At 39.2% G+C, this 19971-nt stretch overlaps 1 protein-coding gene and 1 long non-coding RNA gene across 19 annotated transcripts in view; one reads left to right on the top strand and one right to left on the bottom strand.

The window, feature by feature from the left end:
* Positions 1–19971, bottom strand: part of GTDC1 (glycosyltransferase like domain containing 1) — a 422749-nt gene that overhangs the window by 25127 nt on the left and 377651 nt on the right. For 13 of the 18 annotated variants that reach the window (XR_009403155.1, XR_009403157.1, XR_009403156.1 and 10 more), the window contains 2 exons: positions 18539–18609; positions 17743–17834 (listed from right to left, as the gene is read on the bottom strand). Coding sequence is in view for 6 of the 18 variants with exons in the window: in XM_059394349.1 (XP_059250332.1) it covers positions 17760–17834; positions 18539–18609 (146 nt within the window). In the remaining 12 variants the exon portion in view is untranslated. Of the gene's footprint in view, positions 1–11521; positions 12656–17742; positions 17835–18538; positions 18610–19971 lie in introns of those variants that run through there. The other 5 variants (XM_059394347.1, XM_059394350.1, XM_059394351.1 and 2 more) reach the window with 2 other exon arrangements.
* On the top strand, positions 2705–11430 carry LOC132013910 (uncharacterized). Its single transcript, XR_009403166.1, has 3 exons — positions 2705–3143; positions 4419–4535; positions 10977–11430. It is a non-coding gene; the product is annotated as an uncharacterized LOC132013910 (long non-coding RNA).

The raw sequence follows: 19971 nt of genomic DNA, 5'->3' as shown, positions 1-19971 counted from the left end.
GAGAAAAATCTGGCCAGAAAGATAATAGACAGAATTTTAAAATGTAACAATGAGACTGAAAAAAATAATGTATCTACAGATCAGTTCGTTCACTCAGATAAGGTATTCTTAATGTTCTTAATGATATAGAAGTAGATATTCTTGGTTGATAGAATTTTAGAGGAAGCTGCTAAAACTAAAATGTTTGAGAAAACAGTTATCGTTAAATGAACACTTTATAGAGCACCCGTTGAACATTCAGCTGAGAAGGAAAACATCCAGAACATGCCCAGCTCTTTGGGAGTGTGTTTTCAGATTTCTGCATGTGTTTGTCTATAAAAGCATCTCGAGGGGCAGCTTTTTACTGATTCTACCTTGCCAGAAAAACCAATCTAGCAACCATCACTGGCTAATAAATGTTTTTATCACATTTTCCATCTTTATCAGGACATCTGAGTTTTTAGTTCCTCCTTCTTGAAGAAGAGAGCCCATGATAAAGCTACCTCTGGCCTTCAAGACTACGCCCACCCTGAATTGAAGGCCTCACTTGTGGAGTTTCTCTACTTTGTAAAGGAAGGGGAAAATGCCTCACTAAGAACTTGAGTTTGTAACTTTAAAAAACAACATCCAAACCTGCTTGTCTCTAGCAAGTAAATGTACTCCCTTTATTACATGGTATGCAATTAGATGCATTTGAAAGAAAAGGTAAGTTAAATCAGAAGTCTCCGGGACAAGAATGTACTATTTTAAAACGGGGAGTGTCACATGTTGTTTTTCTACCCAGAACCAAAGGGTATTTCACAGGTAATTTCTCAGGGTTGATGTTAGCTAATTATTAGCTACCATACCCTGCCTCCCATTCTAAGTGACTATCTCCTGGCAGAAAGACACAGCTAGGAGTGTTTTGTTTCATTTGTCCTTGCAGTTTTTATCAGCCTCAAGAAGGTGGACCGAGCCAAAGTTAGAAGAATTCTGGAGCTAAGCAGAAAGCGACCCGTTTAACAGCCCCCATTAATTGGGGCTGTTACATGATTAATTTGAGAAAAACAGAAGAGACGGATTCCTTTACAACTCACAGTTGGATGCAACGCACTAAAAGTAATCCTGTAAATTACATTTTAAATCTTCAACATATTCCGAGCAGATAAAATAGTGGCATGATTGACCAAACTCCTTTTAAAAGTACACATATTACGATGCATCATAGTTATAAACAGATGGTATTTGGCCTCCTTCCTATTCTCAACATTTGGAATTTCTAAACTATGTGAATTAAACAATAATATTTTATAAACATACAAGGGATTTTGCTCACTGCTTTGTTAACATAGAAATTATACAATGCTGACATTTATTTAAATTTTAAAAAGTAAACAACAGTGTGCATTGAAATAAAGCAAACTAAAATCAACATAGAGAAGTATGTTCTGTGTGCATATTACCTACAGTGGCACTGGCCTTTTTAAGGAAAGACATAATAGGTTGAAGAACAAGTGGTAGCTTAGATGGGCCTAATCCTTTGTACTCCAAAGGCTCATTTAACACCTCTATGTAAACAACGGATATTTATACCATAATTGGCTATTTGACCATCCGTGTTCATTTACTATATAACCTGCTATTATGGAGTTAAAAGAAGTTCTCCTCCATTGGCTCGTCAGCTTTCATAGTAGGGAAAGTGTCCTCGCAGTTTTAAAAACACTTGCACAAACAGGAATCATTCTGACACTTGTACTCATAATGAGAAACATTATCATCATATCAATAAGTATATATTTTTTCTTTGGGGGATATTGTTGCCAGAAAGAAAGGGAAATGTATCAGATCTTAATGTCATTTCCTGAGATACTTTTCTAAAATTATAGCTTTAACCCTTTCGCTACATTTTGAAAGGGAGACCCATCTGCCGAGTAGATGTACAAAATAGAAGACACTTGGTTTTCAAACACTATTCTTGGATTTGCAAAATTATGCTGTGATGAATAAATAATGAATCAGATATTTCAATCAGTTTTATGAGTTTCCAAAGCCCTGATTATCATTGTTTACCGACAGTCTCTTCTTGATGCACTTCTCATGTGCTCTTGTTCAGCCTCTCAACAGTAGGGTTCTGTAGGCCCACCTCCCCGCCCTCAGTTTCCCCGGTGCTGCTCTTCTCACATTTTAAATGACCAACCAACCAACCAACCAATCAACCCATATTTCCAAGTCTATGGTTCGAATAATATTTCAAACAGAGAGGGTGGGATTTTGAGAAGTAGATGCCAAGGAAGGTCACGAACACTCCAGATGAAGGTTTCTTATATTTGGTCACCGTGTACAGCATTTCAGCAGACAATCTCTATTGGTGGGAACGAGAGAGGAAATAAGCTACAAGCTGGATGGAAAGAAACGCAAACAGCTTTGGTGAAACCAAGAAAGAGGGGCATTTTTTCCTCTTACTTACATAATTCTAAATGTTTACACTCAAATAAATATCGAATGTTAAAAAATAATAGTGCGGGGAGGCTCTTCAAACATTTTAGAAGCCTCAAAATGATATTAAACGTTGGAAATTTCAAGTTTCTCAGGTACTTAATTTGACCAAAAGAGTGACAAACCAACACGGGGCTTCTAAATATTTTCCTGCCTAAATACCTCTTAACCCCCTCTTCTCCTCTCCTCCAAAATAACCATTGGTGGTTGAGAGGAGAAACGAAGTTTGTAACCCAAAGCACAGGTTAGCGTTGGGGGCTTGGGGTGGGATTTAAACAGATGCCAGGATAATGAGAGAGGAATAAGAGTATTTTTGCAGTTAATAGCCAGTCTCCGCGCCCATTCCTACGCCTCCTTTGTGTGTGTGTGTGTGTGTGTGTGTGTGTGTGTGGTTTGTTTGTTTTGTTATTTTTTTTATTATTATTATTTATTTGCTTAAGGTAATCTTTTTTTTTTTTTTTTTTTTTAAAGGGGAGGGGGCACAGAAATCAGTACTTTTGTTTCTGCTCAGGGCATCCTCATCCTAACGTCTCACTGACAGACCTGCGGACTCCGGGAACCCAGTTCAGTAAAACACTTAGACGACTGGGAGAGTTGTGCCCCGCCCGGGCTGCGCCAGGGAAGATTCCGGCCCTGCGCACGCGAGCCAGGGCAGCCGTGGGCCACGCGGCGCGTGTGCGTGGCAGCGCGTGAGTGTGGAGCGCGCGTGGCGGGGTGCGTGCCAGTGTGGGTGCGTGCCAGTGCGCGCGCCAGGCGGGGCGGCGAGCGAGTCCCGCGAGTGTGGGCGCGAGTGTGAGCGCGAGCGCGGCCGCCGCCCGGGGCTCGCTCGGCCCCGCAGCCTCGGACAAGCCCCGGCCTCGGGGCTCCTCCGACTCTCGGCTCCGCTCACTCCGCCGCAGGGCGGGCTCGGCTAGGACTCTGTGACCCCGCCGTCCCTCTCCCGCTCCCTTTTCTCCCGCCAGGAGAGGAGCAGGGCTCCCTCCGCCTGCTCCGGACGGCGCCGAGCGGGGCGTCAAGGGGGCCGTGGCGGACGGGACCTCGGGCTCGCCGGTCGCGAAGGCGCCACAGCGCGGGGGACAGGACGAGCGGCGCGGGCGGCGGCGCAGCGCCAGCCGAGGCTTCCAGGGGCCCTGCGGACGGTCCTTGCCAGCTCCGGGCAGCCCCGGCGCGGCTGCCCCGACGCCGGGCGCTGGCTCGCCGGGGGATGGCGACCGAGCGGGGCGGGGCGCCGGGGTGCGTGCTCTCCGGCAGGCGAGCGAAGGGCCGGGCCGCGGCCCCCGCGCCTCCCCACCACCGCCTCCTCCCCACTGCCCGCGGCCCAGCCGTGCCACCTCGAGCCCCCCGCCGGCGGCGCGGGGCCAGACCCGACCGAGAGCGGAAGACCCGAGAGGCAGGGACGGAAGGCGAGGAGAGGTAGCAAGCCCCAGACAAGGAATCCTTAATTACAGATTAAAGGCAAGCAAAACCGTACACCACATTTTCCATGTGTCAGCTGACGGCCGCGACAAAAGGAAACACACAGCGCTGAGGGGGGAAAATGGCCCCTTCTCAGACTTCTTTTTTTCCCTCCCCCTCTCTCTTTTATTATCTGTGCAAATGTAAAATGCATTAGGTAGTGACTCTGGGTAGGTGGTGCCTGGGGCCAAATCGCAGCTGCACACTCCAGTAGGACGACAGTTTGCTGATGCACCCAGCGGTCTGGGGAACCTCTCGCAAAAAAAGGGACTATAAATATTCTGCTCCAGCACATTGTGCTTCTTCAGAACTCCATTACTCATACTTTTTAAGTTTTAAAATTTGGTGCTTAGAGTGTTGCAATTCTTTATCTTCAGTGAAATCTCACCGTGCACGCGTGCGTGCACACAGACACGCGCGGGGCACACACACACATTTTGTTTTTCAGTTTTGTAGATTCCTTTCTTTCTTTCTTTTTTTTTTTTTTTTTTTCTGGCCTGTTATCACAGCATCAGAACTCCAGGGGAAAAGCCAAGCCGACTGAAAGCCAGGGAACATAGCAGCCAGCACCAGAGAGCACAAGTTCCCCACCATAGCTCTGCAGCTCAAGAGGAAAAAGGAAAAAGGTGTGTGCTTTGATGACTTTCCTCTTCACTGTGATCACAAAACACCCTGTCCCTGGGATTTCAGACAGTGTTTCACCTCCACAATATTCTGAATTCTTCAGAGATGGAGAAGTGTTCACAAACCTCTAGTTGGGCACCCTCATTTTTAACCCTAGAGTTAAATGACCTTTGAGGGTCACCCTGAGCCACTCTGCAATGTCCTCTCCGGTGTTTTCTCCTTCTTGTTGCTAGGTCAGCTTTAGAAATAGAAGACTTTGCCTCTTTGCAAGTAATCTGTTCACCGATAGAATTGATGCAGCAGGTAGAAGGCAACAAGGCCGCCTTGTTTAGTCATTTTACACATCTTCCTCTTTGTAGACGACATTTTCTCATTTTTCATTAGTATTTTGCACCGTCATTTTCTGCACAGCATTTTATAACATTTTTTTCAGAGTGCCTTTCCATGTGGTTCCAGTGACTTGTCCACACCCTAAATAATGCTATCTGCATTTGCATTCAAGATTAATAGCTGCACATCAGTAATTCTTAAATACCTGCTGATCCATATTTTCAATTGAAATGAAACGTTATTGGCTAATGTTATTGGCTGGGCAGATGGGTTCTTGAACCCAGAACCTTTGTGGACCGGTTGCCAGCCACATGACAGCAATGTTACACTCAGGCAGTATGACACGATTAAGTCTCTGTCTCGGTCTCTTCCGTCGTAGAAGGCAGAAAGCCTTCCTTATTTCCCACCTTCCCCACCAGTGGTAGTAGATTAGCGGATTAATAAATGGATATAAATCACACTAGGTGTCCGGCCCGTCGCTTCTTCTGATACCTATTTAGGAAAACTTTAAAAATCTCCTGCAAGCTTCTTGTCCTCTGATTTGGCTGTGCCCTCCCCACTTTTTGACTTTCTCCTTCAGTAAAATAAGGAAGGTGAAAGAGCCTATTTGGAGTTTCTCTTTCCTTAGAGCTTCCCAGGATTGGAGAGAAACCTTCTGTTTTAGGCCAGTTGTTGTTAGTTCATGTTTTTACCACCCACCGAAGAATAGCACGGGATTAAGCTTATATTAATAAATGATGTTCATGACTAGTTTTCTAAATGCCAGAGTTATGATTTATTTTTTTAAATGGGTGGAGAAAGGAGATTAGCAATAAACTAGCCCCTAAGTCACTCAAAATCCTTGGCGTGACGCATCTTTATGGATGTTTTTGTCTTTTAGGGTTTTTTTTTTTTTTTTTTTTGGTATGTACTTCTCATTTTCCTTTAAGTTTTATCATAATGAGCTAAGTATTTTGTTGATTATTTACCTCTGTCCATCGCTTCAAAGCCTGTATTTATTTTAGTTAAATTTATAAAGAGGTATTTTATGTTCCCCCTTTCTACTTTCTCACTGTTTATAATTATCCCTATTTATCCTTCCATCCCATTAGGAATTTCACAATAAAACCCTGCACCAAATAAATTAAAATCTGCAACTTCAGACACCCAAAGAAGAGGACATTAATCCACTTAGTAAAATACCCAGACCTCCCCCTCTCAATTTCAGCTCTTCTTAATGTAACATTTAGTAATTGCAGCTGGCTCCTTATACGTTCCTCCCTCCCTTTCATTCTGAATCATATTGGCCTTGTTTAACCTTCATTTCCTTTCCTACCCCCCACATTTGTCCACGTAGTTTTCTTTGACCATGTTTGTCTTTCTTTTGCTGCCCGGATTGAAAGCAATAAACAGAGCTTTCTCAGAGCGTAATACGTTCTGTTAAAATCCCATTCTATCTCCCCATTCACTATTAATGCTTTGTACCATTTTTATGTATCCTTCAGTTGTGTGGTTACTGCTCTATATTTTTCTGATTGATCATTAAGTTATGCTGGCTTTTGAGAACTGCCTCCATAATCCTGAAGCAAAGCCTTTTTACTTGGCATGCTCTTTGCCTTTGGAATGCCTTTCCTGGCAAGGACAGGCATTTCGGTTTGACTATGATTCTTAAGTTACAATTCAAGGCTAATTTGTTCAGTTGAGCTTCTCCTAGAAGCAGCTCTGGTTCTCACTGTTGAGTGCTCCAGGGGGTTGCTTAGTTGAAGGGTGTGTTGTAAGTACAAGATGTAATATACTTATATTGTACTTGATTATCCGTTTTCAAAAACAGCTGCCTGCTTTGATATCTGTGTAAGGAAATATCAGAAGATAATATACCATTGGTATTTATTACTCTATAATTAAGGATGTGTCAGTGTTTCCTTAAAAAAAAAAAACCCTATTTTCAGAAATTCATATCTCAGGCATAAATTTCCCTATGAATTACAGTCTAATACCATATTAGAAGTATCTTCTTTTTAAGTTATCCCTCCCCTTCCTTTTCTTTCCGAGGAAGTAAGTTTCAGGATGTAATTTCTGGGTTATCTGAGACGAGAGGGAACATTCCCTTTGCTGCACAGTTAAAGGTGCTTCAGTCACCCATGCCACCTGCTCCCTCTGTCCTAGGCCTTTGCCACCAGGTGAGATCGTGGGGGCTGCCTCTGGATGAAAGGCCAGCCTTCTATCTATGTGGAGATGTAACTTCATCGTTTATATGATGTGAAAGGCAATAGAGAAGGCTCAGCTGTCCAGAAGTTTCGTGTGTGCTGCAGAGTTTGAAATTTTAGTACTAGGAATGAATTCTTGCACATTCCTCCTTTGTGGCCACTTAGAATTCAAATGCAACCACAAGTAACATGAAACAAATCTATACAAAGGTACTGGCAACTTATTAATCCATGTTCATTCTGCTAGTAAGAGAAGCGGGAGGAGGATTGAGGGGGAAAAGATGGAGAGAGAGATTTGCCCCTTACCCCTCCTTTAAGGGATGGTCTTGGCTAACTGGATTGACCACAGCCTTCTGCACGTGGTTGTTCTAGACCTGCCCCTACCACTTCAGGACCCTTAGCAACTCAGCTTTTCCTAAGGGCTTAAGTTTCCCCACAGGTTTCAAAACAAATGCTTACCAGGGGGGCCAGGACAGTTACCTTAAATATATAAATGCATCTGAGTGTAAAGATCACAGGGACAGACAGGCCTATGATGGATGTCGAGGATAAATGTCTCCCCAGAGGCACAGTAATAGTAATAATAAAGATGCTGAAAACATTGGCTTCACTATATGATCTCTCATGCCTCTTTTAAGACCAACCATGTGGGCCACAAAGCAGCCCCCTGCTACCCTCTGCACCCTCTTGCCTAGGGGTCCAACTGTCATGCACACTGACCCTGGTGCTTCCTGAAAGACACATAGGTGACAATGACACCATCCTGTACGGGGGAAGGCTTATACAAAAAGTCTCTGTTTCTACAACATAGTCTGGCTCCTAAATATGCCATTATTTATGATCCCTTGGTTTTCTCATTTGTGAAATGATATTGGAAATATTAAAATTTCAAATATAAAGGACTTCACGTTCCTGGAGAAAGGTATCACACAAGTATTCCTGGAAATCACTTCTGGCATACTATCTTAGGTCTGCTATTTAAATGCAGTAATTGTGGGGATAAAAATACATTATATGTTTATAAAAAAATAAAAATAAAAAAATAAATGCAGTAATTGATAGGAGAGTAACATAAGCATCTTAAATCATCTCCCACGAATCATCAGTTCCTTGTATCAATTTATGAGAATAATTATGAACCTGTCTTAGGGTTGAAACTCATAACCATAGAGCTGCAACAGGTAATGAGGCAATGGGAGGTAATGAGAATGGGAGGATCCCTGAAGAGCTAACCCCAAATTCCATTGTAGGAAAATGGGCTGTAGGGTGAACGAGGATCCCAGTCCCCGAAGTCATATGTACCTCATATGCAGAGAGGGAATTAATTCTAAAGGCATGAAGGAGAGCTCCTTCTCATGGATTGCAATAAAGGATTGACCCTGTCTTGAACTGACCCTGTCTTGAATTGATCCTGTCTTGAAGAGAAAAAGGCATAGGCACTACTGTGGGAAATGGTTAGTGTGGTTGGGAGCTCAGCTAACTCTGTGCTCTACCACACACCTCTGAATTTTCCAAGATGTGAAGACTGGCTCATGTAACATCTTTCTTTATCTTCTTCTCATTATCTTTCAAAATGGGGTTTATAGAACTATGGTTTTCCATGTTGAGTTTGTAACATTACAGGAATTAGTGAGGAATGGTGGTCAGCAGCCCCAGGAGAAAGGGACCCATGGACCATCACGTCAGACTTCTTCAAAGTATGATTTGTTTCAGAATCAAGGTTAAGTCCCTGGCTCCTGGTAAGGGAAGGAAAGTCTTCTCATGCAAAACTGGCAGGGCAGTTTCTTCCACTGTCTGAAGGGAAATGGTTTTCTGACTGGATCAATAGTTTAGAGTCAAAAAATGTTAAGGAAGGCATGGTAGCAAAACTAACCAAAGTATTCATAGCTCCCATCAGAATGCATATCCAGTGAGAACATTCAAGACACACAAAAAGTCATAAAAAGTACGAATAGCCTTTGGATACTATGACCCAACTTAAGAAATAAGCCACTAGCTACCGAGTCAATGTGCCTCTTCCTGTACATGTCTGTGCTTTGTACCGTCACTCCTCTGACTTAATAGTCATTGTACATTTGGTGTAAATCCCTGTGGTTTTGTTGTTGTTATATTTTAATCAACAATATACACAGCTTTGAGCTACACGTAGAATTGTTTGAATGTTTTTAAACTTTCCCAGTTGCGTTTTAATGAACGGCTCTGAAGGGAGAGTATATTATGGAATCTTTAGTTGTCCTGTAATCTCAGTTCCCATTTTAAAATGAAACATGTCAGTGGTTTATAATATACTCTCTTCATTGTTCAACATAAAATCTGATATTAAAGGCCACCCAATTTTCCACTGAAACAGAAAGGCACTTAGGGTGATACTTGTCAACAGCCAATAGAAGAATAAAACTCATGGAATATGTCAACATTAAAAGACAGCATGGGCTATCAGTTGAAAACTGATTCTATCATCCACAGAAAGTATCTTGAGACTTAACTGAAAATTTTATTGTGGCTCATAATATTTCTGGGTAGCAGATGCTTTCTCAAAAACAGATTTTACTTTTAAAAATATCAAATATAATTAACACCTTCAACATAAAATGAAATCTTTGCTTCCAGATGCATTTCAAGGTGTTGAAATGAATCTGTGTAGCCCTCTATGGCTGTGAGTTTTCATCGACTTACTGATTCTGCTGCCATCTTTATGTGGCATGTCTGAGCATCTGAGAGCCCGAGTAGGGCACTTAAACCTAGCCATATCTGAAGGATGCTTATTAAACCCCAAGCTTTTTTGAGGGTTTGACCTATCCCTGGTCAACATGGTATAAATGCATAGCTTAAGAGCTAGGTGCTCTGCTATTTAGCACAGAAACACCGATTGGGTAAGTTCATGGCAGGCATCCTGGACACTGTACCAAGGTCTTGATAATGAGAGGACTTTGAAAGATATTTAAAACTTGAAATTGGCTTAGTGATTTATTTGAAAAGAATGAACAGAACTGAATGTTTCAAAAAAGAAAGATAGAAATTTCCAACATACTCAAAATAAGAAATAATGGGAGCATTCGATCTCTTTACTCAAAGTAAGGGAAATAGGAATTAAAAAATCAACTTGTATTCGCAATTATCCTGTGACCTCCCTGAAATATGGGTTAACTTAGCAATACTCCATCCCACCACATCATGGATTTGAGAAAAACACACAACACACGTGGACACACAGATGCACACACACTTCAAGTTTTCAAATGTTAAGAATTACACGTTTACAAAACTTTTTATTGTTTATATGCACTAATACCAAGTCTGACAGCATTGTTTTAAGAAATGATAACTTTAATGTAAATTTTTATTCTAGAAGGGATCCTGGGTTACAGCTAAAGACAAAAGCTGATTTGTATTTATGGGTACAGGGGAGAAAAACCCTCCAGACACAGGTAACTTTCAACTATGTCTACTATAAAAGGGGAACCCATTCTTTTCATGACAGTAAAACACAGTAAACTAAACCATTGTTTCTTGGCTGTGAGATTATACTTAATTATTTTGATAAGACATCACTGTGACATGGCATCCTTCTGACTGAAGCAAATTTACTGGTCTAGTTCATCTCATTAGATGATAAACCCTGCCCAAAGGGTCTAAGAACCTCTTAGGCATATTTATACCTTAACTTTTACACTCAAAAGGAGCACACCTGATAGATTCTGAGTTCCCCCAGTCTCAGACTGAAATAATCCCAGAATCCAAAAAAATAATTTTTTGGGGTGAGGAGGTAATTTGTTCAGTGACTTCCCCACAATGGATAGGACCTGAAGCCAGTGCTGTGATGTCCCACCATGTGTTAAAGATCTCACACAGGTCAGGGAGAGGACTATCTGCAAAGACAGGGCTTGCTGTTTCTGCTTCTCACTCTTCCTGCTTTTCCGTTCCCAGGCCTGATGGATTCTGAATTCCTCCTGCCTTCTTTGATCTGTAAGACTGACGCTATCCTGAGGGCTCTATCTGGCTCCCGGACCTTGATCTCTTTCCTGCTGACTATTTTGCTACCTGTCAAATGGGCCCTACCAGACTTCTGAATCATCGCCTGCTCTGTCTCGGATGCCTGCTAGACCACTCAATCGTTCTAGAAGCCAGAAGGCCACACGTGGCGCTTGTCTACCCTCTGCTCCCTGGCTGTTCCTCACTCTGCAGTGTATAAAAGTTACTCTTTTCTAAAGCTAGGAAAGTTACAATTTACCTGTCAGTAAACAGAAGATGGTTTATCAACAGACTTTACCTTAATGACTACAAATGTTTACCTCCTGCTTTCCAGAATGCAAAGAAAATCTTGGAAATGTCATAATATCTTACAAACATTTGCAAAACAGATCCCTGTACATCCGGAAAAGAAACAATTGTATTCGTTGTCTCTGACACAAGGAAAGTGTTCAGCGAGAAACATACAGATAGATGTACACTCTTTACACATAAATGAGATATGCTAATTAAAAATTGCAGTAGGCACTTTATTAAAAATTTATTTTACAATCTAGCCGTTCAAAACATCTTTATATCAACAAATACAGCAGCTTGGCTATTGGAATCATAAGTGATTTATCTTGAAAAGATTTTATTTGTAGCTGGATGCAAATATTTTTGAGGAATATTTCTACCAAAATGACTGTTTTAGTAGAAGTATTTTGATTTCTCTTTTTTTACCCCAGGGAAAAAAAATTAAAACAAGTATCTCAGTGTTCATTTTATGGGCAAGATGGCCCCACTTAGTGCATTTCCCATGTTTGTCTAAATTACAGCTGTTTATCTCGCAACTTTAAAATAAATTAAATGCAAATGTAACTCTGTGAATCATGGGACTACCTGCCAGACCCCTTATTAATACCTTCACTTAAAAACCCCTGTGCCAGAGAGTCATTAATTTGCTAAAATAAAAGTGCTAAAGCAGCCCTTTGCCCACAGACAATTCTGAGATGGCTGCCCAATTAGTCTGGTAGCATCCTGATCCCCCGTTCAGACCCTGTGGCCCTTTGAGGACACAAGAAGGCTCCGATGATAACCTGGCAACCTAGGTAGAAACACAGCCAAGCGCGAGCTTTTGAAGCTGCAGTTTGGCTGCCATCGTGTCGGCAAAAAGAAAGAATTCAGGCACCATGTCATCCAGTACAAAGGATAAAAACGGATTCAACCGGAAATTCAATGTGGCACCACATATGGGATACATGAGTGCGGTTATACAACAGGCCACATATTTTTTTTTGAACAGTCTCCTCCATGTGATGCCGAGGACATGTGTAACCATCATAACGTCTCTAGGAATCTGTATTTAATTTGAGTTGGGGTGGTGGCAGGGATGGGAGATCTGAAGCCGCCACAGGTTTGTGGCAGATGGCTCTGTGTCAGCTATGACAAGCAGCCAGGCTCAGCTTCCTCTGCAGATTTTCTTTTCTCTCTGATCAGGTAAATATGGGCACACTCTGGAAAGTTCTACAGATTCTGCCTTAGGCTGCAAGTTTGTGACTTAGCCCCATCTGTCACAAATCTTCCCTAGGTTCTGTTGTAAGCAGAGACCTGAATTTACCATGTAGGGCTGCCCAAGAAAAAGGAGTCATTTCACCCTGTGAGGGGGAGGGAGAGAAGAGAAAGCAATGAAGAAGCATTAACAACCGAAAGACGAAAGTATGCTCAAAATTCATATTGCACATTTGCATAACTTACGTCCATTAGATATCAAAAAGCCACCAAGTAAATGGTTCTCGAGTTTCATCAACTCAGGAAATCCTGGTCTCTGATTGGTTTAAAGTGGAACTGTCTTTTCAACTGTAGGGGAAAGCTCCCGATTGTTCGCAAATGGGCGCATGCCGCGGCACACGTATTTCCTGGTTTGTGTTATGGATGATGGGTATTCAAAGTTTATCATCCAACTTTTAACTTTTATAAACACCAGATAGACAACACTCCTAACCCATGCATTTGCTGATGTGAATTTCACTTTTAAGTGGTTAAGGCACAAGAGAAATGCCATTACTGTTATGTGACATGTATAAAGCCCTTTGAGTTTACAAACAGGTTTATATTTATTATTTCATTATAGCAGTACCTCAGGGGGAAAATGCTATTAAGAATTTAAGGAAAAAAAAATTCCTCCAAGTTAACAGATGAATCATATAGAGAGATTCACCTAGAGCCAGGCTGCAAATGAGTAGCAGAGGAGGAGGAGACGCCAAAACCTCTAACTGATCTTGATCCCCCCAAGTCTTTCCATTGTGCTACAGGTTTTTTGCTTTTATTTTGTTTAGACAAATCAAAAGACAAACAAGCCAAAGAAAATCAAGGGAGGGAGTGAAGACAGAGAGAGGGAGAAGACCAGGGAGGAGGGAGAAGAGATTGAGAAGTTGCCTGAAATTGTGCTGGTGCAGTTGAGAGATTTTTAGAAGTTCTAAAAATGTCACCAGCTTTTAAGTTTTCATTTTTAAGGAAAAAGAGTCATGATTTTGGAGGAGTGTTAATACAAGTGAGCAACACCTTGCTGACATCTGGAATACAAGCTCAAATTAAAAGGGGACTATAAAGTGACCGGTGTCTTGCAGGAAACTTAAAGTGGCGTGGCTGTGGTTCAGGGAGATAGAGCCTGATATAATTAAGACAGCCACAAATGGCTTTTCTGGGCACTGAATCTGAACTGTAAGCTTAATCATTGTTTGGAATCATTTTGAGGCAGAAATCTGAAAATTCTTCTCTCCTCCAATTAAGACGAGGTTATAGAAGTTTCTAGAATGTTGCAGAGCCTTGAAGAGGAGAACAGAATAAAAATCAGCAGCTATCAGCTGAAAAATCTCAAGAAACTACAGGTCACTCTCAGAAAGTCCGAGAGAGAATGTATTTCTTTTTGCACACAAAATATCGCACAATTTGTAAATAAAAGGGAATGAGAAATAAGATGGGAATGAAGATCTACCCCATTTCTCTGGGCGGTATTTACTTTACACAAGTGCCCTGTTTGTGCCCTGTGCTCTTTTCAATCTGGTAACAAGGTAAATGTCCATAATTTTTTCCTCTAAAGCATTTTAAAATATAATGATGAGAAATCTGTAAAAACACAAGGCATAGATCTCAAAAAAGTTGTTGGGAATTTTCAGTAAGTAAATTCACATAGTAAAAAATGAGGCAAAAATACAACTTCATGGTATTAGACTTATTTGGGTTGTAAAGCATTGGAAAAGCATTGTGGGTGTAAAAAGTCAATACTTGGCTAATTATTTTATAGTTACTTCTAGAACCGTGTCTTTAAGTTATGTTTGGGAGTCACAGAAAGCTCTCTATGGTGGATGAAATGAAACCTATTTTTAATCTGTGTGACAAGTATGTGGCCAATGTGTCTGACCTATTCGGAAAAGGAAGTGTCCTGAAAGTACAAGAAGGCTGCAGTCAATGACTCAACTTAGATGTAAACTTTTAAAAGAAATGTTTAGTTTTTTTTTTAATTAAGAAAAATGGTTTTAGATTCTTAAAATAAGAAACATTTAATTTCTGCATGCATTGGATTTCTCTTAAGAAAGATCTTAAGAAAAGTTTGTGTATGTCTGTGTGTTTGTGTGAGAGAGAGATTGAGAGAGAGAGGGAAAGAGTGAGGAAGAACATACTTGCATGCATGTGAGGAATTTAAACATTTCAAATCTGAAACCATTTCAGGTGAGAAGTCACCGGCAACAGTGTTCTGTAGTAGAAAAAGTCACTTAAAGAAAAAAAAAAAGTATCCAATTCTGTTTCTGCTTTTCAGTTACTAGCATTCTGTTTCAAATCCTGCTTCAAGTTATAGCCCCCAAACTCTCACTCATATTGAAAGTATAATGTCTCATGTGAGAAGAAAGCCAAGTGTTAGTAGCCTTATTCTAGTCATTAAATTTCTAAGTGTGAATCCATATGAAAAATCCTATCCTAAAGTGAACCCTATGTGAAAAGCAGTTGAGATGATTTTAAAATGTAAACTTTTGACAAAAAAAGAGAGTAAGGTGTAAAAATGTAAAAGGAGCAAATTAAAGAATTCAGTGACATTCTATCCTTTTAGATCTTAGAAGCATATGTTTTATAAAAGCAAAACAGCACTGTCCAATGGAATAAGTCTAAAAAAAACCCCAACATTCTCTTTAACTGTACACACAAAGACTCTTCCATTGCATAAGAAAAGTAAGGAAAATACTGCCTTGGGGGGAATAATTTTCTTGTATTTAGTGAAAGCAAATGGTTACCTGAAAATGTGTACATTTAGAAAACATAAGGCTGGAAATACCATAGCTTATTATATTCTTAATGATAAAGTTTTAGAAGGCATTCTTTTTCTGTTTTGGTTCTAAGTCCCATTACAGTAACCAAACTAAATCTGTGGCCCTTCTTTGTGGTTTTTATCAGTTTCTCCTGACAAATGCATCCTAAAGCTTGATTACTTATAATTCTTAGACTAATTTATTAATTTTAAGACTAATCTTTAGATAAAATATCAGGATTTACACACGAGGACACATCTGAAAGTGTGTAACAGATTTATAAGAAAAAAAAAATCCATGGTAGAAAAGACATAAAAAAAGAATCATACATATGAATTCTTATACATGCTGACGTATAAAGTTCTAATTTCTAAAACTCTGAGATGGAGCACTTTAGGATGTACAGACCAAAAACATATGTAAAAAGCAGTAATAGGAAATAACATTTAAGGCATAGGTGATCTTTAAGCTGGGCAAGGAACAATCTGGAATGAGTGACAGCATTACCACTAAGCTGACATTGTTTCAGTGTTTTTCCAGTATTTGTTTGTAAAATAAATACTTATGGCCATGTTACGGAGTAGCTGTATTAAAATATTTCAACCACATGTCTGTTTTCTTTTGTCACTCAAGGCAACTTGTTGCAGTAACTTCTGAAATGGTTAAAAATTTGTCCACAAAGTCTAACAGAGATAATGAGGCCTAACCTGAAGCAAAGTTAAAAACTGAAGCAAAGTTAAATACGTTTTGATGGTGGAAATATCATTCTAAGTACTTCAAGGAAAAAACATTTTCTTTCTTTCTTTCTTTTTTTTTTTTTTTTGTATCTCTAGGAGATGACGGATGGTAATTAAACTGATGCGGGTGACCATTCCCCAAGATGTGGAGGTCAAGTCACTATGCAGTAGGTTGTGAACTGACATTGCATTGTCGCTTCTATCTCAATAAAACTGGAAAAAAAAAAAAAGCAACCCAAAAAACAAAAAAACAAGCTAAACTACACCCAAAATTCCCCAGGAGGGAAGAACAAAATTAGCGAGTTGATGGTGAGCTCACTGAAAAGATCTCTGTGTCATAGATAGAAAAGGAATCCATTTGCATAAATACTTTTGATTCTGTTTCTTCGATTTTCAGTCTGCCTTTTCCGATGGCCAGTGACGTGGAAAACGACTGGAGGAACATTTTATACAAAGCAGACCACAACTGAACTTCCAAAATCAGGAGCTGTGGATGGAAACCTTGGGAGGCTGTTTTGTCTGGGAAGCTTCCCCTATATTTGGTACAATCGTATTGACTCAAGGAGCAATACTGGAGCCTGGAACTGTTCAGTCAGCATTTTAAACTATTATGAGCTACCTTCTGAACCATTGCCAAGTTAATAGACAATGAAAGATAATGAGCTTGAAATTGGGTGTTAAATTGCATTTTTGGTTCTCTCCCTTTTTCTAGAAGTTTAACCGTTTCCTGCAGAAACAAAGTCCTGTTTTGATGTATCACTATGTAAATATGTATTTTAGGCCATGAAGAAGAAAAGGAGAGGAAAAAAGGGGAAGCACACTGTATTTCATGTAGGAAGGTTATACATAACATGGGAAAATTAAAATACACTGGATTATAAAACTGCTAGATTGTAAAGTATACTGAATTTATGTAAAATGAAGATGCTACATTCAAAGAATATAAAAAGGTATATTACTCATGGCCTAGAGCCACCTTCCAAAGTCGTAAAGCAGATTTATCCCAGTTCAATTACTTAGACTTCAAGCAGGGCCTCTTTGTGTTGTGATTTCAACAATGTAAAATTCTTGATTCAAACAAGAGAAAAGAGATCATGAATGAGGGGACTTCATGATGATGCTGTTTCAACCACTTCTCCCTTTGCCATTCAAGGGAGGAGACTGGCAGTCTCATTCTGAACAAACCAAGGATTTTTAGGTCATTTGATTAAACTGGACAAGGGAAACATTTGGTTCTTGGAAATCATCTTCAAAGTAGTCAAAAAATGAACACCAAACTTCACAAATGTCATTCACCTGAATTTTTGAGGCCTGAAGATTTCATTATGATGGGAAGAAAGGCTTATCCTCATTAGTATAATTGTGGAATCTTTCCTTTACTTCCTTTTAAACTAATGAGTTACATTAATCCAGGTTCATTTTTATAAGCCTCTTGGGGCTAAATGTAAAGGACAGTCATCTTAGAAAACAATAAATTAAAAAAAAAAAGCATGTACTGTGCATTAAGTGCACGTATTTCATAAGACCTAGGTTAATACAACTGGCATCCAGTTTAATTAATCCTTGTTAGTGTAACAACTAATATCCCTCCCTAGCATGTTTCCTTTAAACATTAGTATGTTAATTAAATGTTTTTTTTTTAAAGATTTTTCTTTGCACTTCAATATGGCATTTATACCACGTAAATCTCTCCTCAATATCTACCTTATAAAGATGTTTTCTTACAATATCTGGTCTCTTGCAGAAATTCTGGAGCCTTTTTGAAAGCTGTTCAGGTGTAGAATACAGATATTCAGCTGCAGGAAAAACAGATACATTTTTAATGAAACAAAAACCTCAAAGCACACACTCGATATTAGTCACTTTACTAATTAAAAATGCATATTGCTCTGTGCTGCCTCGTGTTTTACATTATTTAAGCATGATTTTATAAGGTTACCTCAGCTCACAAGGATGTTTAATGCTAAATAAGACTGTGTAGTTGTGCTGTTTAGACATCTCCTTTGGGTGATTAAAATACATTATTCTAATGTAACACAATGCATATGTGATGTATTTAGTGATGAGAATTTTTTTCAAAGAACTGGTACTATAGCCGTATGTACCCTGTAACAACAGTTGCATATTATTAACTAGTCAATTGTTTAAATAATTTGGTGTGACTTCCAGTCCTTGATTTTTCTCTGTGTATATCATTAAAAAAAATCTGTAAGCAATTGCAGCAACACTGACCTGCTTATAAAAATCCATCATTATGGGATGTGTATGCTAACAATGAAGAATGCTATTTGAAAACTTGCTTTTTTGTTATCTTAAAAGAACAGATGGTAAATATAAGCTTACTCTAATGTATTAAAACACATAAAATTTTCCTTAACACTAACATGTTGACTTGCCAAATAAACAATTGCTCCTGCCTAAGTTTATTTTCAAACTTTCTAATTTAGCATGAATCATGTATTAAATCTCCACAAAGATGAAAGTACAGTAAAGCAGCTACCTGGAAATATTTCGGGATAAACCAAATCTTTGGGACAGAGTGGGTAACAGCCACAATACACAGCTTCCAACCTAAAGGAATTTTAGAACGGGGATAAAAAAAAATATTAAAAAGACATTACTATCATAGCCACAAAGTGGTTTTGTTTGCCTAAGTTAACAGTGTGAGCCCTGAGTTAGCTGGGACGAGAAACATGGTCGGCAGTACAAGCCTTAAAGCCAAAGTTGCTCTTTTAAAAGATTTTATTGATCATATATGAATTTCATTGAACAGAACCAACAGCATATGTTTTGTTCACTGAATTAATCAAAGCGCAGCTCTGCATTTTTTTTGTTGTTTTTAAAATACTGTTTAACACATTTTATAATCAGCAGATAAACACATGTAACAACATGGTAAAGTATGGACAGCTTTTCTTAATAATGTTGCAAAGCTCCAGAATGTTCATTTTTCAAAAATGTTTAAATAAAATAGCAAATACTTAACTTTAACATTGTAGTCGCAGAAATGATCGAGGCACTTTTAAAAGCATCAGAAAAAAAAAATTTACAATCTGTTGTGATGGGGCATTTTCATTTTAAGCTCATGCTTCAAAATAATTTGTTATTTTGCAGAATGCAAAACTATCCCCCCTCTTACTGAAAAATTCTCATGAAGATTACCTTAATGAACACTTCGCTTTCTTGGCCAAAAATTCAGCTAATTTCCCAGTTTATCAGAAAAGAATACTTTTATTAGTAAACAAGAAATAAACAAGAAAGTTTCACTTTCTGAGAGGATTTCCTCAAGGGAAAGCTATAAGAAGTTGTTTTTCTTTTTCTTTTTTTTTTTTTCTTGTCCTAGTAGTAAGAGTTAAGGAGAGGGAAGGTATTGCATCTTGAGGGTTGTTAGCCCTGCATAATGGCTATTGATCTGACATATAATAAACCTTAAAGAGACCACTGTAATTTCTGTTGGCTAGAAATTACACAGTGAAATTCAAAGCACTCTTTAAAATATGTTTATTTTATAAGAAACTTTGAATTGCATCCAAAATGTTGACCAAAGACAGAATTTTATTTTGAACTACAGATTTTTTTAAACCCAACAATAATCTGAAGTTCTGTCAATGTTTACCTTGTTTGTTTATAGTGACAAAGCACATGCAATTTAAGCTGTTTTTAAGTGGGTGATGTTTTCCCTATTTTATTATGTTGACTGAAATTAGTTTAAATGAAAAGTATTTACTTCAAGCTGCAAAGTTTGGAAAAATACTGAGTTCAAAGTTTTGCTTGAGAACTGATAGAAGTTACAAGATAACACAGTGAAGTGGCACCAGATCTAGTTACCAATTATTAATCTCAAAACCCAAACTAATATCTAATATATTTTTTTCTCTATATACATAGAGTCTTGCATAGACATTCTTATCTCAAGCACAGCTATAAACTGCG

The sequence above is a fragment of the Mustela nigripes genome, chromosome 3 (genome assembly GCF_022355385.1).
Source record: "Mustela nigripes isolate SB6536 chromosome 3, MUSNIG.SB6536, whole genome shotgun sequence".
Classification (NCBI taxonomy): domain Eukaryota; kingdom Metazoa; phylum Chordata; class Mammalia; order Carnivora; family Mustelidae; genus Mustela; species Mustela nigripes.
This window is presented reverse-complemented; position numbering and strand designations above follow the sequence as displayed.